The sequence below is a fragment of the Podarcis gaigeae genome (genome assembly GCF_964106915.1).
Source record: "Podarcis gaigeae genome assembly, chromosome: 1".
In the NCBI taxonomy this organism is placed as follows: Eukaryota; Metazoa; Chordata; class Lepidosauria; order Squamata; family Lacertidae; genus Podarcis; species Podarcis gaigeae.
Window position 1 is genome coordinate 118,491,907 of NC_139678.1, and position 27,948 is coordinate 118,519,854.

The 27,948-nt window shown below is 42.5% G+C and overlaps 1 protein-coding gene across 4 annotated transcripts in view; it reads right to left on the reverse strand.

The window, feature by feature from the left end:
• UBR3 (ubiquitin protein ligase E3 component n-recognin 3) overlaps positions 1 to 27,948 on the reverse strand; it is a 93,565-nt gene that overhangs the window by 55,688 nt on the left and 9,929 nt on the right. For all 4 annotated transcript variants that reach the window (XM_083703580.1, XM_083703579.1, XM_083703578.1 and 1 more), the window contains exons 2-19: positions 27,645 to 27,784; positions 26,727 to 26,885; positions 25,188 to 25,334; positions 24,572 to 24,621; positions 19,631 to 19,697; positions 16,740 to 16,870; positions 14,858 to 15,086; positions 14,015 to 14,194; positions 13,306 to 13,439; positions 11,822 to 11,908; positions 11,414 to 11,479; positions 11,222 to 11,311; positions 10,200 to 10,328; positions 10,040 to 10,092; positions 7,039 to 7,172; positions 6,205 to 6,290; positions 2,704 to 2,845; positions 504 to 600 (exon numbers count right to left, since the gene is read on the reverse strand). In XM_083703580.1, the coding sequence (XP_083559706.1) occupies positions 504 to 600; positions 2,704 to 2,845; positions 6,205 to 6,290; positions 7,039 to 7,172; positions 10,040 to 10,092; positions 10,200 to 10,328; positions 11,222 to 11,311; positions 11,414 to 11,479; positions 11,822 to 11,908; positions 13,306 to 13,439; positions 14,015 to 14,194; positions 14,858 to 15,086; positions 16,740 to 16,870; positions 19,631 to 19,697; positions 24,572 to 24,621; positions 25,188 to 25,334; positions 26,727 to 26,885; positions 27,645 to 27,784 (2,121 nt within the window). The remainder of the gene's footprint in view (positions 1 to 503; positions 601 to 2,703; positions 2,846 to 6,204; positions 6,291 to 7,038; positions 7,173 to 10,039; positions 10,093 to 10,199; positions 10,329 to 11,221; positions 11,312 to 11,413; positions 11,480 to 11,821; positions 11,909 to 13,305; positions 13,440 to 14,014; positions 14,195 to 14,857; positions 15,087 to 16,739; positions 16,871 to 19,630; positions 19,698 to 24,571; positions 24,622 to 25,187; positions 25,335 to 26,726; positions 26,886 to 27,644; positions 27,785 to 27,948) is intronic.

A 27,948-nucleotide genomic window follows, 5' to 3' on the forward strand; every position in this document is an offset into this window, starting at 1 on the left:
CAAAATGGCAGGCAATACATCATTCTGACATGCCACTTCACAAAACGAAGTTTTTTTAAAAAAAACTTAAAAGGTACACGTTTCATAAAATTGCACCAGTGAAAAGCACAAAATTATACTTGTAAGGACTTCAGCCGTATACTGACCCAAGCCAGCTGAATAATAATTTGTTTCAAGTGAGTGGCAACAATATGTAATTGGAATGATTTTGCCCTTGATAACTACGGCAGCAGATTGAGTATCAGAACGTTTTTGTATTCACACAAACCACGAGCAGTACGCAAGAAATAAAGTCAGTAACAAAACTGGGCTTACATCTGTCTTATTTCTCATGGCTTGTTTGAAGCAAACAAACAATTCATAATTAAGAATCAAGATTAAGCCACGATTTAAAACAAATTGGCTTTGCATGACATGCCAACGGGTTCACTGCCTAAAAATAAAAGGCACTGTATATTACTATTACATAATATAGTATTCATTTTAGAATACATTCAACTTACAATGCTGTATATCTGTCCATCGCAGATTGCACATCTCTACGGTAAACAGTTCGGAGAATTACCATAACTGGGTCAAACTCCTTATCCCAGACTTCAGCTATTGTTAAAGAGATAGAACATGTTTGACATTAAGTTCTGAAATCTATTCAAGATTTTTTTTTAAAAGATAAATACAAATTACTTCACACACAAAGAATCACTTACAAACATACCATACCTTCACCTGATCATATAAACATCTAAAAACACTAGACAATGAAATCCAATTAACAACCATTAAAACCCTGAGTTTATACTGGTGTGCTTGAAAAATATTGAATGATTAAGAACTAAAGTAGCTGACTATTTTGTTTATTCATGTACATTGGTACCTCGGGTTAAGTACTTAATTCATTCTGGAGGTCTGTTCTTAACCTGAAACTGTTCTTAACCTGAAGCACCACTTTAGCTAATGGGGCCTCCTGCTGCCGCTACACGATTTCTGTTCTCATCCTGAAGCAAAGTTCTTAACCCGAGGTAATATTTCTGGGTTAGTGGAGTCTGTAACCTGAAGGCGCATGTAACCTGAAGCGTATGTAACCCGGGTTACCACTGTACTTCAAATAACAAGACGAAGAAGAAGAAGGACACATTAATGAGAAGGAACTCTTAGTTTTATCCAAAAGGTGTTTCTAAGTGGGCAATACAAAACCACCAAGTGGGACTGTACGTCTCCAGTTACCAGAGTCAGGAAAATATTGTCACTCTACAAGAAGCTCTCTCTTACCTCTCCCTTGGAGTATCGGTTAAAATGCCCATTTGCTTTCTAATCAAGCTTGAAAATAACCTAAAACTGAGTCAAACCACTCTCATACCACAACTGATAAGAAATACAGTGGTACCGCGGGTTACATACGCTTCAGGTTACAGACTCCGCTAACCCAGAAATAGTACCTCGGGTTAAGAACTTTGCTTCAGGATGAGAACAGAATTCATGCGGTGGCGGCACGATGGCAGCAGGAGGCCCCATTAGCTAAAGTGGTGCTTCAGGTTAAGAACAGTTTCAGGTTAAGAACGGACCTCCAAAACGAATTAAGTACTTAACCCGAGGTACCACTGTAACGTAATACACATAACGTATGCACACACAAGACTCCTCAATGGACAGTCCACTCCTCAAATGCAATCTTAAGTATGGCCACACTTACGTTGGATCTTGGAGGCGTCCTAGAGCTCACTCTGAAACACCTTTCGGATAAGAATAATGGTCCCCTATCTGGTAGGCACAAGAGCACCATCAAATGGGATGCTCTAAAGCTGGCCCTGAGGTTTATGGTTTAAAACTTTGTTCTAGATACAACTGTTGGTTTTTCTAAAACAAGACAAACCATGAAGCTGGGATCACACATAATGCTAAGCCAAATTGCAGCTTAGCACTGGGTAGCATGGCAGCAGCAGCACCTGGGAAGGAGTAGCACATTCACAATTTTTTCCCCCTCAGTGCCCACGTCTGTCTATGTTTAGATAAGGTTTGGCTTAACCTACGTGCATGCTGAACCACAATGCAGGTTTTCAGCAGTTAAGTGTTTCAGTTTTGTGCCAACATCCTCAAACATATATCTTTATTATCATTACTCAACATACACAATTACAATGTATCCTGTTCGCCGATCAACTATTTTGGTTCTTGTACATATCGTGATGGTGTTCAAAGCATGAAAAACAACCACTTGTTTAAAGAGAGGAATTAGGCAAGGAAAAGCAAAAAAGTTGAAAGCATGTAACAACAATGAAATTCTGAAAATTTTTATTAATCCACCAAAATTCACATAATACTCAACTGAAGTCAACTATCTCTAAACTGTTTACATCTTAGAGATACCAGGCAGAGGGCCTTCTCGGTAGTGGCGCCCACCCTGTGGAACGCCCTCCCATCAGATGTCAAAGAAATAAACAACTACCTGACTTTTAGAAGACATCTGAAAGCAGCCCTGTTTAGGGAAGTTTTTAATGTTTGATGTTTTATTGTGTTTTTAATATTCTATTGGAAGCCGCCCAGAGTGGCTGGGGAGACCCGGCCAGATGGGCGGGGTATAAATAAATACATAAATCAATCAATCAACAACAACAAATTTCTAGAGTTGTAATTAATACCAGCTCATTAAGAACCCATACATATAATGCAGATTCACACTAAAACACCCATAAAAACTGAACATACCTTTAGGTGTATACATTCCTTGCTGCATAGAGCCCCCAGGTTCAAACACAGGAGCCTTAAAATCAGCTACAGCTGACAGCATTGATTCAAAGCTTAAGCTTCCAGGAATAATGCCACTTTTCGGATTTGGGTTTTCTGGAATGTGATCCTCGTGTTAAGGTAAACAACAATTACCCAATATTTTCAACAAAAAGGTGTTCGTTCCCATGAGCGTTGCATATATTAACTTGATTCGGGTTGTATCCAATGGTGGCCCTAAGCTAGTAAGAAAACACTTCTGCAAGATGGGGCAGCTTATTGTTTTTCAACTCTCCCTGGTCACTCTAGCACCCACTCTAGCTGTACTTGAGGGTTGGCTGATCCTCTGCAACAGTATACATATATGGGGCACTGTGGAGGCCTGCCAGTGCGCATGCGTGGGGTGGTGGGGGTCAGCAGAAATTGCATGCCTTGCCTCGTGTGAGAAGTGCTTTCCGTTACAAAAAGTCACCACTCACTGCATTGTGGGTTGTAAAACAGCAGTCAATGGCAGAGGGAGATAGATGATGGACTACCGTATTTTTCGCTCTATAAGACGCACTTTTCCCCTCCTAAAAAGTAAGGGGAAATGTGTGTGTGTCTCATGGAGCGAATGCAGGATGCGCAGCTATCCCTGAAGCCAGGAGAGCAAGAGGGATCGGTGCGCAGCAATCCCTCTTGCTGTTCTGACTTCGCTTCGCTGGAGGGGCGCTGCACAGCTTTCCCTCTCAGCGCAGCACCTCTCTAGTGCTGGAGAGGCGCTGTGCAGAGAGGGAGAGAATTTTTTTTCCTTGTTCTCCTCCTCTAAAACTAGGTGTCTTATGGTCGGGTGCGTCTTATAGAGCGAAAAATACGGTATATAGAACTTGCCGAACTGACTGGAAGACTCCGAGACCAGAGAGAAGAGACGGTGGAAGAAGACTGGAAGAAGTTTAAAGATTTTTTGAAAAAATATGTTAATGTTTAAATCTTAGAATAGCTTTGGAAGTGGATATGGGCTGTAGGGTTAGAAGTAGAAGATAGTGTATTTTAAAACAGTATTACTTGTAAGGTATAGAATGTGAAGATTTTTATGGTAAAAGTAAGTGTGATTTAAAAAATGGTTAAAATTATGATATATGTAAACTGCTAAAGATGAGGTAAAATGAAAATCAGATAGGGCGGACTTGGGGAAGCTCACCTAACAATGTTTAGAAAAAATAAGGATAAGGGAAGAATTTGTTTGTATCGTTTGTTTTTCTGTTTATGTTGTTTATTTGTGTTATAAAATGAATTTAAAAAATGGGGAAAAAATAAAAAATAAAACTGCAGTCAAGTACAACATTCCTACAGTGGACATGTTAGGGGATGTTTTGCACAACTCAGGAGAAAACTTCCTGTTTCCTCCTGAGCTGCGACAGAATTGAAGTAAGTGTGGTCTGTTGTACTAGCGTGGAGAACACAGCCTCCATGTTCTGATCAGTGTGTGTTCTCCATTTTGTATGTTGCTGTGTGTTTGGAGAACTGACTGCTTAGACGCAGTCACTTGGGACTAACTTCTTTATGGAATAGTTCTAGTTGTTATGCAACCTAAGCCTGCCTTCAGGGATATGTCTGTGAACCTGAATGAATCAGATTCTTGTGTTTATTCTTTTCAAGAGGGATTAGACAGGATTTTACCAGGAAGGAATCTTTAATAGTAAGACTCAGATGAGTCAGCAACAAACTGATCGCTGTGTAATTTAAAAAGGGGGATGTTTGGAACTCTGCTAGAATATGGAACTTGCTAGCGCAAGTTAGGAAGGATATCATTAAATAATATATCCTCTCCCGCCTCCCTAATCATCCCCACATGCATACCAAACTTCATCTATGAAATACACAGCCATTTTTTAAAAGCTCAGTAGGTAGAACATGAGACTCTTAAGCTCGGGGTTGTGGGTGAGAGTCCCATGTCGATCAAAGTTCCTGCATTGAAGAGGGCTGGATTAGATGACCCTCACAGTCCCTTCCAACTCTATGATTCTACAGTGGTACCTTGGTTCTCAAACTTAATCTGTTCAGCTCCCAAAACCGTTCGAAAACAAAGGTGTGGCTTCCGATTGGCTGCAGGAGCTTCCTGTACTCAAGCGGAAGCCGCATCAGACGTTCGGCTTCTGAAAAACGTTTGGAACACGTACAATCAGGAGCCAATTTGTTCTAAAACCAAGGTAACACTGTGTAAGCATGTCTTTTGGTGAGCAGAAGCAACAGGGATTTCTGCAGTTGCTTCACTTCACCAGAAGAGGTCTATATTGCACAATTAAATGGTGTTCGGTCCATCATTTTAAGTGTTAATGTTGAAAGTGGAGGCAGCACATAGATTTCAAATACAGTGGTACCTTGGGTTACATACGCTTCAGGTTACAGACTCCGCTAACCCAGAAACAGTACCTCGGGTTAAGAACTTTGCTTCAGGATGAGAACAGAAATCGTGTGGCAGTGGCATGGGAGCAGCGGGAGGCCCCATTACTTAAAGTGGTGCTTCAGGTTAAGAACAGTTTCAGGTTAAGAACGGACCTCCAAAACGAATTAAGTACGTAACCAGAGATACCACTGTACATGTTTGTACAATTCAGACTAAGAATGGTTAGATACATAACTAAATGCTTATTCCAGAGGTGCTAGGAAGCTGTAACACAAAAAAACCAAAGAATGTCCATCATTTTGAAAAACGACACCATCATAGTTGCAAATTGTTAATTGGTATAAGGACATAATTGCAGGAATATAGTGGTATTACTAATCCATCTTAATCCACATTACACTAGATTAAGGATATGCACATCGGTAAGGAAAAGAAACAACACTACAGCCTTGGCTAGTTGTGGTTTTTAAAAAATCTCACCCTTTGGTTGCTAATAGGGAAGGAAGACAGATTTCACATTTTTAAATACGGAAGATTATCTCACCAGAAGGAGAACACTATACTGCACCCTTCTGGGTCTTTGTGTACATTACAGTTTTTTAAAATTCTGAAATATGGATTTCAAACAAACACTAATATTTATTTATTTTTGTCCTGGCATATTGCCCAATTACTCCCTGGAGTGCAAGAACCCAATCTGGGGAAGGCAGTTTAATTCAATGGAAAGGCAAACACAGTTGTAAATCACAAATCTATCCTCTTGAATCAGAAGGTTGGAAGAAAGGTGATGATTTATATTCCTAGACCAGAGTTAGAAAGACTAAAGTGCTTATGGTGTGTCGGTGTGTGTGTAATACACACACACACACACACACACACACATGATATATGATATATATCTCCAGCTCAGTACAACATCAAATTTCATTGTAAGCTCAACATGCAACTTTTCATATGAAAATTATATGCTAATATTGTTTCAAAGCATTCAAAATTGGTTCTAATAGTCTTACTTGTTGTAACCAAAGAGAAGAACAATACATGAATCCTGTTAATTAGTCACAGAAAAAATGCATTTAACAACATTCCAAGGATATGAGGTCCAGTAGAGAACTATGAGTCCTGTCATTCATGCAGAGCTGAGCTACCATCTCTGCCCGAAGAATCTCATCATCAGTCATTCCTAGGAGAAATTGAAAGGTAAATTAACAGAACCATATAATACATACCATAAGATAGGAAGCGGAGGTGGAGTTATTACTACATTCAGTTTTACATTAAAAGAGTTTTTTAAAAATACTATGACTGATTTTTTAAAAAAAATTAAAAGAAATGGGCTGTTAATTCACAGAGTATCAATAAGAAAGAAAGATTTAGAGCAGGCATAGGCAAACTCGGACCTCCAGATGTTTTGGGACTACAACTCCTATCATCCCTGGCCACTGGTCATGTTAGCTAGGGATGATGGGAGTTGTAGTCCCAAAACATCTGGAGGGCCGAGTTTGCCTGTGCCTGATTTAGAGCCTTATTAGGGATGGTTGAGGGAACTGGGCATGTATAGCTTAGTAAAGAGGAGACTGAAAGGAGATAGGATAGCCACCTTCAAATATCTAAAGGTCTGTCACATAGAGGATCCAGCAAGCTAGGACCCAAACCAATGGATTCAAGTTACAAGAATGGAGACTGACTAAATAAACACAACTTAGTGGGCAACCACAACTTTTGGCTTCCACCAAGAGGGACTGATAAAGGCGAAGGTCCTGAGAAACAATTCAAGAACATGAAGAGTTAGCAAGTGCTTTTGGTTGAGGTTTCCATCACCATTCCTACCTAAACACTGTTTGAAACTTAAGATTCAGTACGTGCCTGTGAGCATTCCTACCCCGACCTAGAAATTGCTAGGAGTAAAGCAGGAAGCCGATTAATCTTACCCAAGTGTAAACGGAGACTTAAAAGAATGACAAGAAATGTTAAGGCGCCTTCTAACATCGATCTCTCATGCTCTGAATCTAGCACTGTATTCTGGTGTTGGGAAGCCATTGTTAAGAGGTCAACCACCTTGAACCTACAGGAGAGGAAAAGATGAATTTTAGAAAATCTAGTAAGGTTAATAATTTGAGAACATTTCCTGTTGCTCCTCCAGGAAGCTCACAAGGCTCCCAGGCATTTGCCCATGCAGACGTGATCAACTGGAGACCCCTTAACTTCACACAACACAGCAGCAGCGAATATTGAAGTGCAACTTACTTACTTGCCCAGATATTTTGATTTCTCTATCATTTAAGCCTGCTTGTTTTTGGTTGCCTCTAACTGTTCTTATGAGGATGACTATTACTCTGTTGTGGTTTTGGCACGATATATTTTACTCATGCCTAGTGTATACCACCATGAGATCTGTGAGGGTAAACAACTCTCTATTTTTTTTAAAAAAAGAAGTAACAAATGTCTCTCTGTGCCATTACACTCTGCAACATCTGACGCACAGTACGAGATTCAACCTTCCATTGAAATTTTGATATTTTTTTAAAATGGGTTATTGCACACTTTGTGCTATGTTTGCCTACAGATAGCTCTACTTTTCTCCTTCCCTACATGGCCCAGAGCTGCTATGCAGCATCTGTTCCTAATACACAGTCTGTCAGCCTTTTACCAAACCTTAACACAGAGGGAGCAGTTCGGAGGGTGCTTAGATACATTTGACACTGAGTTTCCAACTAAATGCAGTACAGTGGTACCTCGGGTTAAGAACTTAATTCGTTCCGGAGGTCTGTTCTTAACCTGAAACTGTTCTTAACCTGAAGCACCTCTTTAGCTAATGGGGCCTCCTGCTGCCATCGCACCACCAGCGCACGATTTCTGTTCTCATCCTGAGGTAAAGTTCTTAAACCAAGGTACTATTTCTGGGTTAGAGGAGTCTGTAACCTGAAGCGTCTGTAACCTGAGGTACCACTCTACAGTGGTACCTTGGTTTACAACCATAATCCATTTGTAAACCAAAACAGGTTGTAACCCAAGGCGCGCTTTCGCCAATGGGGCCTCCCAAAATTTTTTGTTCATAATCCCCCCCCCCCAAAAAAAAGAAAAAGAAAAAAGGCTGGGGTGTAATCCAAAAAAAGGTTGCAAACCGGGACATGCACTTCCGGGTTTGATGTGTTTGTAATCCAAAACGTATGCAAACCAAGACGTATGCAAACCAAGGTACCACTGTACAAGGTACCTCGGGTTACATACACTTCAGGTTACATATGCTTCTGGTTACAGACTCTGTTAACCCATAAATAGTACCTTGGGTTAAGAAGTTTGCTTCAGGATGAGAACAGAAGTCACGCGGTGGCGGCGCAGCAGGCCTCATTAGCTAAAGTGGTGCTTGAGGTTAAGAACAGTTTCAGGTTAAGAACGGACCTCCAGAACGAATTAAGTACGTAACTAGAGGTACTACTGTACTGTGAAATGCCTGCTGCCCGTCTCTATTCCCTAGGCCATAAACAAAGGATGGGGAGGAGGGAGAACACTGTCTCCATAGCGCTGGAATGAATTTCATTAGCCACTTCTTCAGAAACACAACAGCGCTACAATACTAAGGCCAGAAAAGAGAGGATGCACACGTGCGAATATGGGCACATTAAGGCAGAAGGGCCGTCATCTGGCCCTCGCATCGTCGGGATAAACATCAGAGCACAAGTGCTGCTGCATTTTAGCCAGGAAACTCAGCAGTGCCCTGCAAGAAGCTGGAGTGAAGGCACCATTTTGCAATCAGCTCATCACCCAAGGGCAACCGATATCCAGGCAAACAGAAATGTGCATGATTACTTTTAAACAGCAAAAGTATCTTTCCAATCAGTATTACATGCTTCGTTTGTCTGTTTGATAACCCAGTTTGAACTAGAACCATGGCACAGAGAGGGTGGGGTTAACCCACTGACGCACCCCATGGATAAAAGCCATCCGCTCAAAGTTGCCACTTTCTCCGATGAGGGGATCCACTGCTGGTGTCCAAAACTACTCCCCTTCAATGGCAACCCAAACTGTTTTACAAATATTCCACTCTCCATACTCTCCAGACATCAAGATAATCAAAACAATTACCGTATTTTTTGCTCTATAGGACGCACTGGATCATAGGAGGAGGAGAACAGGGGAAAAAAATTCTCCCCCTCTCTGTGCAGCGCCCCTTCAGTGAAGCGGGAGCCCCTTCCATTTCTCCTCTCGCTTCGCTGAAGGGGCGCTGCGCAGAGAGGGAAAACTGTGCAGCACCTCTCCAGTGAAGCGAAGCCTGGAGAGCAAGAGGGATTGGTGTGCACCAACCCCTCTCACTTTCACTGTTTCCGGTGCTCCTTCGACCTGGAAATGGGTCCCCATGCCGCACCGCATGGTAAGAGTGGGTGGCGGGGGCCTGGATAAACGAGGGTCTCGGGCCTTATCCGGCCCCCGGGCCGGACGTTGGTGACCCCTGCTTTATTGTGTCTGCTGCTGACTACAGATTTATCCCTGCTTGTAGATTTATCTTAATACCACTTTGTTTTAAACACTCTTCCAATTGTTCCCACTCACTTGTTACTATCTTCCCATCATTATTTCTTATTTTGGCTGCCATACATACTAGTTCGATGTATTCTATTAGTTTAAGCAGCCATTGGTCCTTTGTTGGGATAGCCTTTTCTTGCGTACACTATTCTTGCGGCTGCTGTTCCGTATAGCAATAAGTTTTTAACTTTGTTTGGTGTTTCCTGACCATATATTGCTAACTGGAATGCTTCTGGGTTTTGGGGGGAAAGTGCACTTTTAAAATTTGTCATATACCATTACCCATATTTTATTTTATTTTGTGAATCTGCACTGCCACCGCATGTGAATTAAAGAGCCCCCTATGGTGCATTTAAACCACAAGGAAGACATTGCTTAGAAGGTGTGTTCTTTCCAACAGTATCTTACCTTTCAAAAACTGAGGAAATGAAATAATCTGGGTCAAGTCTTGAAGCACAAACCTGTTTTCGGGGGTGGAGTGGGGAGAGAAAATATATATATATTAGTTATTACTGTTTAGCTATCTAATAACATAGAGCAGATGAGGTTACAAAAAGTACTGACCTACCTGTAACAGATAAATGTCAGGATCAATCATGGAATTACAGAAGTGGGACTGCACATAAGTCATGGCTTGTCCTTTAATCTGCAGGCCATTCCTTACCCACATATTACTATGGATTTCAGAGAGGCTTGCCTACCAGAAAGAGCAAAAAGAAAGCTGTTTCAGCTCAACATGCTACCTGTTGCTTAGGCATACTATTTTGCAGTGTTAAAAACTTGAAAAGCTGAGAATATATTTTTGTAGCTGATCACACAGCTTTTTGCAGAAGATTTCAATCCGTGGTGGCACACTAGACTTCGGCGGCACTGCAAAACCAGCATAGCAATCTTTCTCCCCTGTGACTTTCACTAATACATAGAATGCCATCCAGACAAAATGTCAGCCACAACCAAGGATGTAATCACATTTTAAACTGCAACCACTGAGCAGTTGTTCCATAGGATCTGAATATTTCACCCGTTTATTTATACTGCCTAACTTTTTTGTGTTGTTCTCAAATATACTCCCGCTTTTGGCCTTCACTTTACCTCTTGCTAATTCAATAGAATCACCCAAAAATTTCTCACTCATTATTGTGATCCACACGTAGAAAACTAAGAGTGCTATACATACAATGTGGGAATGAAACTGCAGTTATTCAAATATCCATGCCCTTAGCACTCAGTTACATTCAGCCACAAATCAATTGCCTCCAGTGGGGAAAAACTGTCTGAGGCAATGAACCATGAGTGAAATCCAATGTAGATGCAATGGGGCATCTCCTTCCTTTTCTCCCCCTTGCAGCCCCCTCCCCAATTTGCTTTGGAGGATTCGGAGAGCCACCAAAGCATCTTCTGGGGCCACACAAGAGGCTGGAGGGGAAAGAGGAGAAACCAAAACTCCCATTGTGCAAGCAAATTTCTTTATTGACTGTGGGTGTACGTAATTGGATGTTACCCTCTGTATCTGCTCGCTATTTGCGATTGCTACTTTACACACCACAGGAGTGATACATGCAGAGAGAGAAAAATACTTGGCCAACTTACCTGAATCTGAAGTGGGTGAACCATGAGCTTCATCAACATCTCCTGGTCTGGAAGGAGGGAATCGAGATCTAGTTCTTGGCATTTAACAGCCTACAAACAAAATATGTGCATATTTGATCCGGACCTGTATACCTAAATAATGCCTCCCCCCCAAAAAAAAAACCCCTACCCTGCAAAAAACCATTCACTTACCTTACTTAGAAACATGGCATAGTAACGATGCAGAGGCAGATGAAAAGTGACCTGATTAGGAGTAGGCTGCAATGGAAACAAAGGTTGCTTACAATTCAAAGGAATAAACAATTCCATTTTGCGCACTATTAAATCACTCATTATTTCCTCTCTTCTGGTAAAACCCAAAACTTTGACACGCGCGCATACACTTCTGCTTTCACTCCAGAAAGTGTGGTGCTGCGCTCTTTTATTGCTACAGACGCAAGAGCAACGCTCCACCAGGTAGCTTGGCTCAGGGAAATCTCTTGCAATAAGAGAGGGTGGAATGGAGGCACATGCAATAAAGGTTTGAAGGGAAGATGCTTCCCAATTTTAATAGAAGACCCTACTCCGTAATGCAAAGTCAAATACATTAGACACACAAACCTCATCCACAAAGTTGATAGCATCAAACCAATCCTGGAGTGCTTCTAGGCAGTATCTAACAACATTTCGTGTGTATTCCTGCGTCTCCTGAAGTGGGATACAAAGGTTGCACAAATGGAAAAATGAACTCTCCGAAGTTAAACGACACAGAAAAATTTGCTAGAGGGCACAAGCTTCCCTAGCCCCTGTGATCCACGCGACGGTCACCTCCAGACTGGATTATTGTAACTCGCTCTACGTGGGGCAGCCCTTAAGACTGACCCAGAAACTCCAGCGGGTGCAGAATGCTGTGGCAAGACTCTTTACGGGGTCCTCGCTGCAAGATCACATTCACCCGGTGCTATACCGGCTGCACTGGCTCCCGGTGGAGTACAGGATCAGGTTTAAGGTGCTGGTTTTAACCTTTAAAGCCCTATATGGCCTAGGACCCTCGTACCTACGGGACCGCCTCTCCTGGTATGTCCCACAGAGGAATTTACGGTCTTCAAACAAAAACATCTTGGAGATCCCAGGCCACAGAGAGATTAGGCTGGCCTCAACCAGAGCCAGGGCTTTTTCGGCTGTGGCTCCGATCTGGGGGAACACTCTGTCACAGGAGACTAGGGCCCTGCGGGACTTGACATCTTTCCGCAGGGCCTGCAAGACAGAGCTGTTCCACCAGGCCTTTGGCCAGGGCACAGCCTGACTCCCTCCTTTGGCAATCTTCACAGAACTCTAGCCCAATGGTTGCCATCAATTCAATTCGATTTGAATTAATTTTATAATGAAATGGTTTTAGAATGTTGTATTATTTTATTGTTGCTTTCCTCTCCTCTCCCAATGTATGATTTGGAACCTGAGTCCTGTTTCTAGTACACCCTCATGTACATCCTCAGGGCCGAGAATCAATTTTTATTTATGGATATGATCGGCAATCAAATATCTGGGAGAGGGGGATGTTTCAACCTACTGATAACAGTTATACCATAATGTGTGATCAAAGTAAAAGAAACAGAAACCAAAACGAAACCATGGTCTTTGGCAACAATTCTTCAGGAATGTTAACTCATTCTGTGCTCTTGGGAGTGGGGGCTGAGAGAATAAATGTACTTTCAAACTGGAGTCACTGGACCTGCATTTCTGTTTGATAAAAAGGCACATTTTTGAAGGACTTCCATCAAAAACATGAAAGCATTCTATTTATTATTTGCACAGCATAACTAATAAAGCACCTGAACACATTTTCAGTAACAGGACAACAGATTATACCCTCAAAAGGAGTTTTACTGCTCACCTTGATGAATATAGCTTGATTAAATAAAAATTTAAGGGTGTTACGCTAAGAGCACAATGCTATCATATTAACTGCAAGGTACACCACAGGCCCTGGGGTGTGTGTACCAGCTTAACACACGGAGAGTGTACAACTTTCTAAAACTGCATATTTCATATTTAAAATATTTAATCACTAGAGAACCAAAGGGGGAGGGTAGTGCTCAGCTTACCCTGATTTTGCAGTGTGATAGAAGCCCCCACATTGGCTGGGCACAGGCCTCAAGCTCAGCGGCAAAAGCAGCATAGTAGGTCTGAGATTCAAACTCAACATGCTCATTAAGTTCTCTCTTGTTTAAATTCATTCCTTAAAAGATCAAGACAAAGTTGCACAAAGTTACAGTTAACCAGTACACCATCTTTTTTGCACCGTATACAATTCAAACACACAGAAAAGGACATTTAGTAATCAAAACCCTATCTAAGGTAAAAGATAAAGGACCCCTGGAGGGTTAAGTCCTGTCAAAGGCAACTATAGGGTTGTGGCGCTCATCTTGCTTTTCAGGCCGAGGGAGCCGGCATTTGTCCACAGACAGCTTTCTGGGTCATGTGGTCAGCATGAGTAAACCGTTTCTGGCGCAATGGAACACTGTGACAGAAGCCAAAGCGCACAGAAAAGCTGTTTACCTTCCCACTGCAGTGGTACCAATTTATCTACTTGCACTGGTGTGCTTTCGAACTGCTAGGTAGACAGGAGCTGGGATAGAGCAACAGTAACTCACCCTGTTGCGGGGATTCGAACTGCTAACCTTCTGATCAGTGAGCCTAAGAGGCTCAGTAGTTTAGACCACCTCGCCACCTGCATCCCCTAGACCCTATCTAATACAGGTATTTATAGTTGGTCAGTCAATACTAGGGCAAATTAGCAAAAGCGACACATACCTTGGAAAAATGATACAAAGTTCATCCATGTTACTAATAGCCTGTGGTCTTCCAAGAATTTCTTAGCCACACTCTGGTGTGAAAGGATATTTATAAAGTCGCTGACAAGTGGCCAGTAGGTGTTGTTCTTGAGTAGAGCTTCCCCACAGTTCACTACTACATGCAAACTGTTTTCCTCATCTAAAAGGCAAGCAAAGTGGTTTTGAGGACATAAATGTTAAGACTCCCAATGTTAGACATACACACTGATGTAGCGTGCAAAACAGAGCTTCTACCTGTATCAGTACTTCCTCATTCACTTTACAACCACCTTCCTTGTTTCTCCCAAACCTCACAAGGAGCCTGCATGCTAGTTAAGTTCCATGTGGACTTCCGGGATGCAGTGAACTCTGAATCTGGTCTTTATGTCTAAGACTACAGCAGTAATGATCGTCTCCGACATTTTCTCTCTTTTACACAAAGCAGTCTCTCTGTCTGCATGTTTTGGTAGAGGAATGGAAGGGGAAGGATGATGGGGCTGTTTTCCTTCTATTTTAGCCATTTTTCACTCTTTCAGCTGGAAAGCTTAAAACAGACCCTCCTCCACTATAGCCCACAGGTGGGTAAACTGTGGCACTTGGGTCTAATTTCATGGGAGTGCAGAGGATGGGGAAGCAAGCTGGAAAGAAGACAGCAGGGTAAGAGAGACGAAAGGGTGGCCCATCTTGGACTCTAGCCCTGCAAACTGCTAGCATGGAGTCCAACAGATTACATGCCCTTACAGAAAGAAGCCTAAATGCAGGCTGAGAATATTCTGTGTGCGCCTCTCTAGTGCTCTTAAAGCAAATTCTGAATTTGACTCACCTTGCAGCTCACTTTTAATAAGGCAACTCTCCATCATGTACAGTAGGACAGTAACCATAATATCAAGCAGCTGGCATTCCTCTGTCACTTGGCGTGCCAGCTCCTCGTTGCTGAACAACTGGACACTAATATGTACTATTCTGTTAGACATGGTATCCGATTCATGGCTTTTCTTCAGGGTTTTCATAATAAAAGCATAATGCTGCACAAAAGTTTTAGTAAAAGCAATCTGCAGGGTATAAAATAAAGGTTAGCGTTACCATTTGCATTCCCAACCCCCGAAAAAGTCTCAATAAGAAATGTTACTGAAAGTATATTAAACCAGTTGTTGCACAAAACCAAGACTGGGATGCCATGCAGTGCAATTACTTTCCAAGTACATGTTGCCCAATGCAATTATTTCAATGTACTTTATGTGTGTGCCTCACTCTGCAATGTATCAGGCTATACTTCTACTAACAAAAATGCTTTTTTCAAATCTGTTAATGAGGACCAAATGTCATCTAGAGGACACAATGGGCATGTTTGTACAATTACATCTCAATGTAACCAGGTGGAATATGAACAAACTTTCTGCCCCTGAACACAGTCATTTCACTTTAATTCTGTGTCCAGGGCAGCTGTCTACCAGCTCCATCTGGTACGCAGGCTGAGACCCTACCTGCCCGTGGACTGTCTCACTAGAGTGATGCATGCTCTAGTTATCTCGTGCTTGGACTACTGCAATGCACTCTACGTGGGGCTACCTCTGAAGAAGATCCGGAAACTACAAGTAATCCAGAATGCGGCAGCTAGACTGGTGACTGGAAGTGGCTGCCGAGACCATATAACACCAGTCCTGAAAGACCTACATTGGCTCCAGTATGTTTCTGAGCACAATCCAAAGTGTTGGTGCTGACCTTTAAAGCCCTAAACAGCCTCAGCCTAGTATACCTGAAGGAGTATCTCCACCCCTATTGTTCAGCCCAGACACTGAGGTCCAGCGCCGAGGGCCTTCTGGCGGTTCCCTCATTGCGAGAAGTGAAGCTACAGGGAACAAGGCAGACGGCCTTCTCGGTAGTGGCACCCGCCCGGTGGAATGCCCTCCCATCAGATGTCAAGGAAATAAACAACTATCTGACTTTTAGAAAGACATCTGAAGGCAACCCTGTATCGCGAAGTTTTAAGCCACTTTGAATTGTGGCTTCATATCCTGAAGCAGTTAGTCATAGTTTGTTGATTCAGATGAAATGGAAAACCTAGAGTTAACAGAAGACTTGCAGGTTTATAAGTCAATCCAGCAAAGAAAGAAGAGAATCTGCTGTGTGAAAGGGGAATGAGCCTTGTTCGTAATGCAGCTTATTAAGCAGAGTCTGAACTGGCACCTGTTATCATATATGATAAGCCCTTAGTAATAAGTTGGAGCTATCCAAAGCACTCAAGTGCTAAGAAACCATCAAATGCGTACAAATCTTAACCTTTTCTTGTGGGCTCCATTAGCAGTTGAAATTTTGCACTGTGTTTCAGAAAACTAAAGGGGCAGCTAGTTTCCACACCCTGGCTCTGCAACTCAAAGAACAGTAACTGCAAGCTATTGCATGCCAACTGTGAGGAAGCACCAGCTACACAGACAGCACTCCTTCCAATTATGGCTCATAAAAGAAACAGGAATTTTTACAGGTTTTAAAATTTGTTCCTTCTAACTTAGTCTGAGCTATTTATGTTCTTTTGCGCTATTTTCAACCAACAACCATATGCTACAGTAAAAATAAATAAATGCTGCATTCAAAGATCTTCTGCAATACCTACCCCGTGCCAAATGCAAACTGCAATGGGGAACTGTATGCAAACTGAAGCGGGGAAGTGTTTTGACAGGAAAAGGAAAGAGGAAACACACAAATACCTTATAATCCTGATCTGGAAGCATGTTGAGTAAGAAAGTTACCATCTTCTGGGGAAATTCATATTTTATTGTCCAAAATAATAATTCTTCTAGAAAACATTTATGCTTCAAAACATCCATAATGGATTGATCTGTACAAAAACAAGTAATAAAAGGAGGTTGTTAAGAAATATTGTTAACTCTTTAATATTTTTCTACTAACAAAAAAGAAAGAGTCTGGAGTTTATTACTAAGAGAAAAACTAGATTGGGCAAATCAGTACATCTGACTGGCCCAGATAACTTTATTTTCAGAGGGTTGTGTGTTTTTTTTTGCAAAGAAGACTTCAGTACAAATCTTCCATACAATTCAAATCACACACAGCAACTACAAACCCCATCATATAAACAGGCCAGTGTTTTTCATCTCATCTGTTCAAAGCTTAAAAGGCTGCTTAAGAATTAGGTACCATAGTTGCAGAAAATCGAGGACAGGAAGAAAAGTGTACACAACAGCTTGCTGATCATTCATAGTGAATAATTAAAGGTTACAGATACAGGAGTATACAAGCAATGATCTGCAGCCCACAGGTCCCCACTGTGCCGGGGCCACTTATCTGGTACATGTGGGCACTGGTTAGAATTTCAGCTTTATTGTGTTCCTATTATTTTACCGAAGTCAAGGCCCTCCAAACCCACAATTGTGTCCTAAAGTAGATCCAGCAAGCATTAAAAATCAAAACACAACACTATATACCCTTTTCACACAGAGTAGCCTACTGTTTTTAAAAAGTACTGTAAAAAGGTGCATTTCTGAGTACTGTAAAATAATAGGGGGAAAACCAAGACATATCTAAATTAATTGTTTTTCCTAACTACTGATGGCTGAATGGCTCATGGGGAGTTGTCTTTAAGGATAACAAAGGGAGCATAATAATACTGAGAACCGGCACAACACATCCATCAACTGCAGTTTGACACGCACCATATCCATGAAAACGATGTGCAAATTATACTAATTGCATGCCATCTGGCAGCTAGGTTACAATCTTTTCTTTCTTTTTTTTAGACAGTCATCTTTCATGTCTTGTCGCATCATTCAGTGCAATTCTGAAGGGGTCAGCCGTTCATAACAATTTGCACCGAGATTTCTCAAACAGCAGGGACCCGTCAATGCACCCCGGGGCAATTTCAGAGGGACCTCAGTGTGCCCAATGCCTAGTCGCTTGTCTGTCCTGCCCCCAAAGGTAAAGAGTAAAGGGGACCCCTGACCATTAGGTCCAGTCGTGGCCGCCTCTGGGATTGCGGCGCTCATCTCGCTTTATTGGCCGAGGGAGCCGGCGTAGACCTTCCGGGTCATGTGGCCAGCATGACTAAGCTGCTTCTGGCGAACCAGAGCAGCGCACGGACTTGCCGTTTACCTTCCCACCGGAGCGGTACCTATTTATCTACTTGCACTTTGACGTGCTTTCGAACTGCTAGGTTGGCAGGAGCAGGGACCAAGCAATGGGAGCTCACCCTGTTGGGGGGATTCAAACCACTGACCTTCTGATTGGCAAGTCCTAGACTCTGTGGTTTAACCCACAGCGCCACCCTTGTCCCTTGTCCTGCCCCCTAGCCCATGTCAAAGCCTTCTAGTTGAACCATAGAGCCTGGAGCTCTATGCTTGCTGAGTGAAAGTGGCCAGGAGAGTGGAGGAAGGGAAGGGAGGCCTCCAGGGGTGTTGTTGAAGAGAATTAGAAAGTGAGATATTATAATTATAATTATTAGTGATAAAATAAACTGAGAATAGAAAGGAAGGCGCTAGAGAGTAAAGCTGCTAAAGGAGGAAGAAGTTGGGGGAAAGGAGCATAGAGGAGGGATGAACGAAAATGATGGGGGCGGGGTTGGCCAGTGGGGGCACAGAAATAAGGTACAAGTTGAGTATGAAAGGAGAATCATGAGAAGAAATTACAAGGTGAAAAAGTTACGGGGAGTGGATAAGGAAAAATATAATAGAAAAAGCCTTTTCCATGTAGACCCTCTAGTTCAGCAACCTCTGCCTAAAACAGGGGTGGTGAGGCACAAATACCTCCAGATGAAATGCCTGTACAGCGGTACCTCGGGTTACATACGCTTCAGGTTACAAACGCTTCAGGTTACAGACTCCGCTAACCCAGAAATAGTACCTCGGGTTAAGAACTTTGCTTCAGGATGAGAACAGAAATCGTGCGGCGGTGGCGCAGCAGCAGTGGGAGGCCTCATCAGCTAAAGTGGTCTTCAGGTTAAGAACAGTTTCAGGTTAAGAACGGACCTCCGGAATGAATTAAGTACGAAACCAGAGGTACCACTGTACTTAGCTTGTAGAAAGCTGAACCATGGAATTCCTTGTCCCAAAGAAAATATTGTGTAATACACACACACACACACACACACACACACAGGCACACGGGCACACAGAATTACATTTTAAGGGTTGTATCAAACACTGCAGCTCTGCTGCTACATCAGATTTCCATGCAGACACCAGAATTTCCTCTTCTGCTCTTGCCCTCTCCAGCCCCCCCCCCCATGCACCCTCAAAATCAGCTCCAGAGGGTTGGGGGACCTACCAAAGAAGATTATGGGGGGATGTGGCAGTGTGGGGGTGTGGAGAGGAAGCAAAAGCCCTGTATGGTACAACTCTAAGAACTCTCTTCATCATTCGATCAAGGGGCATTTTGCAAACTTACTGGCCGCTTACAGGAAGCATATGCCACCAATACAAGACACTGGTGGCAGCAGTGAATTCTGGTGAAAGTATGCCATGCCGGCATATTTCTCAGTCTTTTCTCATACTGCATTCTTCAGTCAAGACTGATCAAAAAGTGATCAGGCTTGGTGACCTCAAGATACAAAAACACGAAAGTAGCTGACAAACTATATGCCATGTACCTTTGGTGCTGCTGCTTAGTTTTACCCTCTTGCGTTTTCCCACGTCTTGGCCACCATCTTGGTCCTCCTGAGATATGAAAGTGGATCAATATAAAATGTCTTACTGTCAAAGACTATATATGCTATCAATATGCTTTTCAAAGAAAAAAGAATGAAACAAAGGAACCGTTTAATTATTGCAGCAACTCATTCCAATAATACTGTAGGAACTCAATCTCTTAATAACATATTCTTCATTGGATTGGTCTTTAATAATCTTCCCTTAACATTCCTTCCACTGCTTCTAATTATGTTTACAAATGCATAATCTGAACTATGGGGATTTGTTATTGTTGTTATTTGATTCTCTATGAATTGACTTCAACTTGTGGCTTTAGAACCAAAACAAAGAATGGCACATCTTCCAATTGATTTAATGGTTTTATTCAAGTTCTGGAGTTAAAGGTATTACATGTCAGTTGCCCCAATCCTAAATATATTTACTTGGATGCAAATAGTTAGTTTTAATGGCACTTGCTTAGAAACATGTACACTTAGAAACGTCTAAGTGTGTACAGTCTAAGTAGAAAGCGACCATAAAACATTTGAATGCTTAAATACTATTAGCATTTTCTAATAATTAATTTTAGTCAGCAGCACAATGAATAAAATGAACATACTTGGCACCAGTATGTTGAAAGCTTGGATAACAGAAAGCTATTGGGGTGGTATCTGAGTGGCAAGTCTTTCCTAGTAATCTCCCTAGATGTCAACCATATATAATTTTGCATCCCTTGCTTGTTATCATAGTCTTGACTATAGATACACAATTATCACTAGGTAAAGGTAAAGGGACCCCTGACCATTAGGTCCAGTCGTGGATGACTCTGGGGTTGCGGCGCTCATCTCGCTTTATTGGTCGAGGGAGCCGGTGTACAGCTTCTGGGTCATGTGGCCAGCATGACTAAGCCGCTTCTGGCGAACCAGAGCAGCGCACGGAAACGCCGTTTACCTTCCTGCCGGAGTGGTACCTATTTATCTACTTGCACTTTGACGTGCTTTCGAACTGCTAGGTTGGCAGGAGCAGGGACCGAGCAACGGGAGCTCACCCTGTCGCGGGGATTTGAACCGCCAACCTTCTGATCGGCAAGTCCTAGGCTCTGTGGTTTACCCCACAGCACCACCCAAGTCCCTATAATTATCACTAGAGGATGTCTCAAATTCAGCTCCTCCTCGTACAGGGATTTGGGGGCGGGGGACAGCTTTTATGTCCCCAGAGCCAACTCAGAATACTGTAGTCACTTAAGACTGCAAGAATTGTGAACTGTGCAAATGGGAGGAATGGGAAAGAAAGACCTCTCACATAGATTTTTTTGGCCCCTCGTGGGAAGTCTGTCTTCATATGCAGTACCTGCTTACCAATATGTGGCAACACAGAAGTACACGGAGGCAAAAAACAGTTGAAATACATCAATGTTTTAAGGAAAGCAGAAGCAACAGAGTACTTTTTACTCGCTTGCAGATAGATGCAACTAGATCCGCTTAGCATTTACAGAGTTGAAAACGGAGACTCTGATAAAACACAAGCAACTGAAGAATTTACTAGTATCTCACCAGATGTCCTTGTTTTTTAGATTATTTACATATAGAAGCCTTGAACCAGACATGTAAGTGCTAACTCACAGTTTTCTGGATAAGATTACAAGTGTGTTATTTGAGACCTTGACTTTGCTGTCTTGTAGGCAAGTGCTCTTTGGTTTAATAAGCTTGCCCATAATATGCATTTTACATCTACTTCAGAGAGATACATACACACAGGATTGTATCTAGTTGTGGTTCTGCACTAATGGAAACCATTTCTGATAACGTAAGGAAGGGTACATAACTTTTGCTAATCATCGCTATCCACTACAGCCCTCTGCCATACAGTGGTGCCCCGCAAGACGAATGCCTCGCAAGACGGAAAACCCGCTAGACGAAAGGGTTTTCCGTTTTGGAGGTGCTTCGCAAAACGAATTTCCTATGGGCTTGCTTCGCAAGACGAAAATGTCTTGCGAGTTCCTGCGGGGATTTTTTCCTCCCCCCCCTTTTCCCAAGCCGCTAAGCTGCTTATCAGCTGATCTGCTAAGCCGCTTAACAGCTGATCCGCTAAGCCGCTTAACAGCTGATCCGCTAAGCCACTTATCAGCTGGCCCGCTAAGCCGCTAATAGCGCTAATCCGCTAATGGGCTTGCTTTGCAAGACGAAAAAACCGCAAGATGAAGAGACTCGCGGAACGGATTCTTTTCGTCTTGCGAGGCACCACTGTATCTCATAACGGGAGGGTCTCCTAAGCTCTAGGAGCAGCTCTGTCTAGCAAGAGACTATAGTGAAGCGGGGGGGGGGGGGTGTTAAATGAAAATTAGGTGCTCTGTCTTACACAAGCAAGAGTGCTTTTTGCTGGTACAAACCACCCCTTGGTTCAACACGGGCACACAGAAATGGGATAATAAGCTGTGATTAACAAAAATTGGGTACTCTTGCACTTGGGTTACTCTTGTACACAAGCACTTTTTGCTAACAGACATTATTGGATATGCACACACACAGGTTAATAAACTATTCAGTGATCTGCATCCACTTAAATACTAGAAAGGGAAAATTAAATAATCCAGCCACCAGCAAGTACAGCGGACGCTCGGGTTGTGAACGTGATCCGTGCGGGAGGCACGTTCGCAACCTGCAGTGCCGCGTCTGCGCACGCACGGGTTGTGATCCGGCGCTTCTGCGCATGCGCCATAACCCGGAGGTAACCTGTTCCAGTACTTCCGGGTTTGGCACAGTGGGCAGCCTGAAGCGTCTGTTACCCAAGGTATGACTGTATAAAGCACTTAGATTTGGTTCCTGTACCATTTAATTAAGTTTATTTGAAAATTCCCATATTTGCATCTTGTATTGAAATGATCCTTCCCAACACGACAAGCAGGAAGTCAGGGTGTGCTACCCTCCTATTCCCACTTCCCCCTGTAAAGATCATTGCACCAGATTCCTGTCTAAATCCTAGCCTTACATATTCCTTCCCTCACAATAAACTGTGCGAATATGCCTTAAGTATCATTTTTAGCTGGGCCTCATTAATTCAGGGATTTAAGTTCACCTTCGGTTACACTGCCGTTTTTTAAAAATAGCTTTGTTTTTAAAAACTGTGAAAGTACAGCAGCACTCTGAAACATATTAGCTTATAAATAGCACTGCTAAAAGCATAGCAGACTCTGCTGCACAAACAAGAACAAACTTCTAATAAATTGTTCTGGATATAAACCAATTATTTCCCTCCTCCAAATCTGTTTAATTACAGTTCAGCATTAACCATAAATCATTTGCAAATGTTATAAACATGCAACATGTTCATTTTGCAATTACATCTGAAAATGACTCTGAAGCAGCCATCAATATGTTCATTTTGTTCCTGAAGCTGAGCTGGAAAAAAAAATCGAAAATACTGCAAAAAAAGTTTTGAACTAAGGTCTTCAAACAAATATACTTTTCTTTTCTTGCATTTTATCCTGGCAACTTTTACTGCAGCCTGTTATGCAGAAATTGAGTTCATAAAGCTTTTCCTAGCACTGATATCAGTATCAATGAAAGGTTCACTGGTTATACAGTCAAACCTCGGGTTGAAGTTGTTTCAGACTGAGCACTTTCGGGTTGCGCTCTGTGGTGACCCGGAAGTAACGGAACGCTTTAGCTCCGGGTTTCGCCGCTCACGCATGTGATAAAAATGACGCCATGTGCATGCGCGGAAGTGGCGAATCGCGACCCACACAGGCATGGGTTGCGTTTACTTCAGGATGCGAACGGGGTTCCGGAACAGATCCCGTTCGTATCCAGAGGTACCACTGTATCCTGTTAAGTCAGGCTACTGTTAAGAACCTTTTATTTTTAAGATGGAGTATTATTTGCCATGGGAGATTCCCGTCATTTACATGTTAGAAAAACAGGACTTCAGCATCTAAGTGTACGAAAAACTAGAGGATGCACACAGTTGCAGCATATGACTCCTGGTTGCATGCAGAGGTGGGAAGAGCTTCAACAAAATCCTTCCTGTCCAGTCGCTAAGAACCCAGTTCTAGATTAGAACCAGAGACGGAACTACTGAAACAGCAGGCCCTTTCCCCAATTTCCCACTTTTCTCACTTTACTCCTCTTCTTTACAAGGTAAAGGGATCTTAGGAAGATGCTTATTCAGCATCTAACCTAGCAAATTTAGAGAGTCCTACCTCAGGTTTACAAGAGCTCTTGGGAAACATCTGCAACTCACAGGTATTTTATTATTTCTGTTTTAAAAATGTGTATATATAAACACACATAGGTTGTTAGTTCTTCGCCTAGCATAGTTAACTTGCAGAACAATGCCATGCATGCCCACTCAGTGTTCCAACAGGACTTACTCCCAGTTAAATCCTAAGCATGCTTTCTAGGAAATAAACCTCATCAACCTCAGCAGGACTTATTTCTGAATAAACATGCTTAGGAGTGCCCTGTTAGAAATAAGTATTCCTATCCTACAAATTCTAAGAAAAGGAACCTGGTTAAGAACAAGCTGTTGTTGTCAACACAAGAGCACTAGAAAGATGCAGTTGAAACACAACCTTCGCTGCCTTAACACTAGTTAAAACCTGCCCCAGCATGTGAATCTGACATAGTAATGAGTTAGCGTTATTTCCAGAAGTTGCTATATACTCTCCGATCCCCAGTGTTGCTAAAATTAGTTCAACGAAAGCAGTATTAACAACAAGCCTCCTAGGGGAGAAAGCAGAGAGGGACTGGCCCTACATAAATACAAAGAGCTGTGTTTTCTACTTAATGGCTTATAGGGCTGACATCACCAGTCTACAGTACGTGTTAGCAAAGGCAAGCATGATAAAAATTAGGGTATTTCACATATTATTGTGCTTTATTTTATTTCTGAAGAAATCTCACCTCATCTGAAGAGTCACCTTGCCCTGAAGCTGGCGTAGCACCTGCAAAACCTTGAGAAATTAAAGATTAAATTATCTTTTCTAATTCACACACAACTAGACAAAAGAATAATCAGATAATTTCATAAATACCCCCATCTATCTCTCCATGTATGTTTGGATTTATCTTTCGAGCATGGGCTGCATTAGGTCTAGCAATATTGGAATTAATACTAGGAGGAAAACGGTAAATACTTCAGGAAGTGCTACGTGTGGTTTGGGACAATGCCTGGAACAGTGCAGAAATGCATGTTGCTGGGGGTAGTGCTGCTGCTGCTAATGAAATGTGACCTTGTGCCACACAATTACTAAGCGCTCATTCAAACTTACACATTTCCTAATGGATAGGATCAAAGGGACCCAAAGCTTCCATTTGCAGTTTACCTCTGTAAGAATTGAGATACTCCCCCATTGTAGCAATTGAAAAGGGGTTCGGTTTTCCTCTCTGTATCTGGTACTGTGTAGTTTCGACGGCATTCTGTCAATTCTTTCAGAAGCAGACCTGTGGCAATGCTGTAGGTCTAAGAAGATTCTTCAAATAACAAAAGATTTTTTAGTAAATAAATAAACAGAGAGACCTTGAACTACTGAAGAGCTTGCTCCTCCAGCTGCTTGCTCCTGCCCTCCACATGCAGCCTTGTCTTCGGGAAATGTGAGTCCAGAACCTTTCAGAGCTACAAGATACTTCTCGTGACTTTTCTTCGCACATGCATTTTCTGCACCACCTGGAATGTATTTCAAAAGGTTTACGTTCACTCTAGGGACCAGCCTTACGAAGCCTTATTGCAGGGGTGGCCACCTGTCTGCAGATGTGGTGGTGTGCAGCTGGTCGGGGCTGCATGCCAGTGGGCAGGGCAGGGCCTGGCATTCCTCCCCCTTGCACACATATTCTCCCCACCTCACAACAACAATTTAATCTTCCCCTTTGCAGCTGCATCAGGAACTCTGATGCAACTTTAACCATTAATGTCTGCACGCCACTCCCAGTAATCCTGATGCAGCTAAAAATTCTGCCCTCACGCTGCTGTCGGCTGTGCAGGGGTTGCAATTTCAGCTGCACTGAGAGCTCTGGGCAGGCAGATCAAAGCCTGCACTCCACAGTCATCTCAAGGCAGCTAATACTGCTGCCCCCCCCCCCCCCGCTTAGCAGCCCTGTTACAGCAACCCTTCCACCACCGCCCAGCTGACAGCTGATCAGATGCAGAAAGTGAACTGGGCTTCCTGGGGCTTAGAAGGCTGCACTATGAGCAACCGAGGAGAAACACAAAGCCCTTGAGTTGCTCACATGTGCCTAGTAGCATGAAATGAGTTAGAAAGTTCGACTAGAGATTAAAAAATAAATAGCCCACAGAATTAAATACATTTTGGGCTTTGCAACACAATAAATGTCCTATAACTTGTTTGATGCATGGGATTCACATACTTTGGCTCCCAGTACATTTCCGAGCACAATTCAAAGTGTTGGTGTTGACCTTTAAAGCCCTAAACTGCCTTGGTCCAATATACCTGAAGGAGCGTCTCCACCCCCATTGTTCTGCCCGGACACTGAGATCCAGCGCCGAGGCCCTCACTGTGAGAAGCAAAGCTACAGGGAACCAGGCAGAGGGCTTTCTCGGTAGTGATGCCCACCCTGTGGAACGCCCTCCCATCAGATGTCAAAGATATAAACAAATACCTGACATTTAGAAGACATCTGAAGGCAGCCCTGTTCAGGGAAGTTTTTAACGTGTGGCATTTTAATGTATTTTTAATTTTTGTCGGAAGCCGCCCAGTGTGGCTGGGGAAACCCAGCCAGATGGATGGGGTACAAATAATAAATTCTTCTTCTTCTTCTTCTTCTTATTCCTTTGAGTAGTGTTTTCAATGTGCTTTGTCATAAGGAAAATTTAACCCGTCTGTTGGCAGCACACCAGCAACTACCACAAGACCAGTGTGGAATTGGTCCAGTGTGGAACTGGTCCAGTGTGGACCAGTGTGTGTCACAGACTGTGACATCACTGGCAATAATAAATGCCACTCCCTTCTCCCATGCCCACGCTATTTTGTGACTTTTTAAAGTACAGAATGCATAGTTAATACCAAAAAACTCCTCAAGACGTAATAACACACCAACTCACCAGAGCTAAGATCTTTATAGAACTGCTGATTTGTTAAAACCTGAGTAAGGACTGAACGCATCGCTCCTCCCATTTTTGTCAGATCTTCCAGAAATGAAATGTGGGATTCCAATATCTGAAGGACTTTGTGAAGGTCTTTTTCTGATGGAACATCTAGAACTGAAAAACAAACAAGTAGGAAGTTTGTAGCAGATTGAGCAAACCGTTCTAGCTACTTTGTGGCTCTTTACTTGTTATTCTGTTACGACATCACCCCATCCCAACACTTAAAATTTTAGATTATACACCCCTTGCTGATTACAATATTTGTATGAGACATAAGCTGCTCACATCTCTATGATCAATAAAGGAAGAAAAAACAGTAATTTTTTTTTTTTAACCAAGCAACTGGCTTTTCTTTTCTTTTTATATTGAGCACAGGATGTTGGAAGTTCTTATTTCCTTTCCACAGTGATGCCTTTCATTCCCTCAATTCTAACATTATCAGGTATCTAAATTCTTCCCTTACTCTCAAACTATCATTATGGCTCTCAGTTATCTTAACCTCTATCTCAGCATTCACACCATGGCTTACTCCACTCAGAGTATACTTCTCTCGCACTCCACTCTGCGTAACCCAGGACACTCTGCATCAACTTTCTCTAGGGTTTCAGCTTTTCTCCCATTTTGAAAAAATATAAGGATTTGCTTACATGGGTGGCAGGGAGCAGGCTAACCTCAGCTTCACTGATCATATTCAACTTCACAATCCTGACATCACACTTTATTAAAAGCCCACTTGCAATTCACCAACAGTTTGAAATCATCCTTACCTTCAGAACAAAACAGACTGTCACAAAAATGACACTAACAACACTTATTAGTTGCACTGGGAATCTGCCTTGTGAACTTTCCCAAAAATATTAATAGCATCCATACCTGGTTCGTCGTAGCCTTCCCGTAAGTACTGAATGAGACAGAAGATGAATTGTGGAAGTACTAGTTCTGACATTATCAACAGATCTTTTGGAACAGACGGGACTTCTGAGCTTGATTTTATCCGATGCCTTTTGCAAAACCTACAAATAAAGTTATACAAAGTTATCCTCAGCCACCTAATTAATAACAAAGAACTGGTAGTTGCTAATTTTGAAACCCCCCATGCTATGGCTGCGTATGTAAACATAAGCTAAGTAGGGCTTCTTTCAAGGGGAATTCACAGGAACTAAGTTCCGGCACCTCT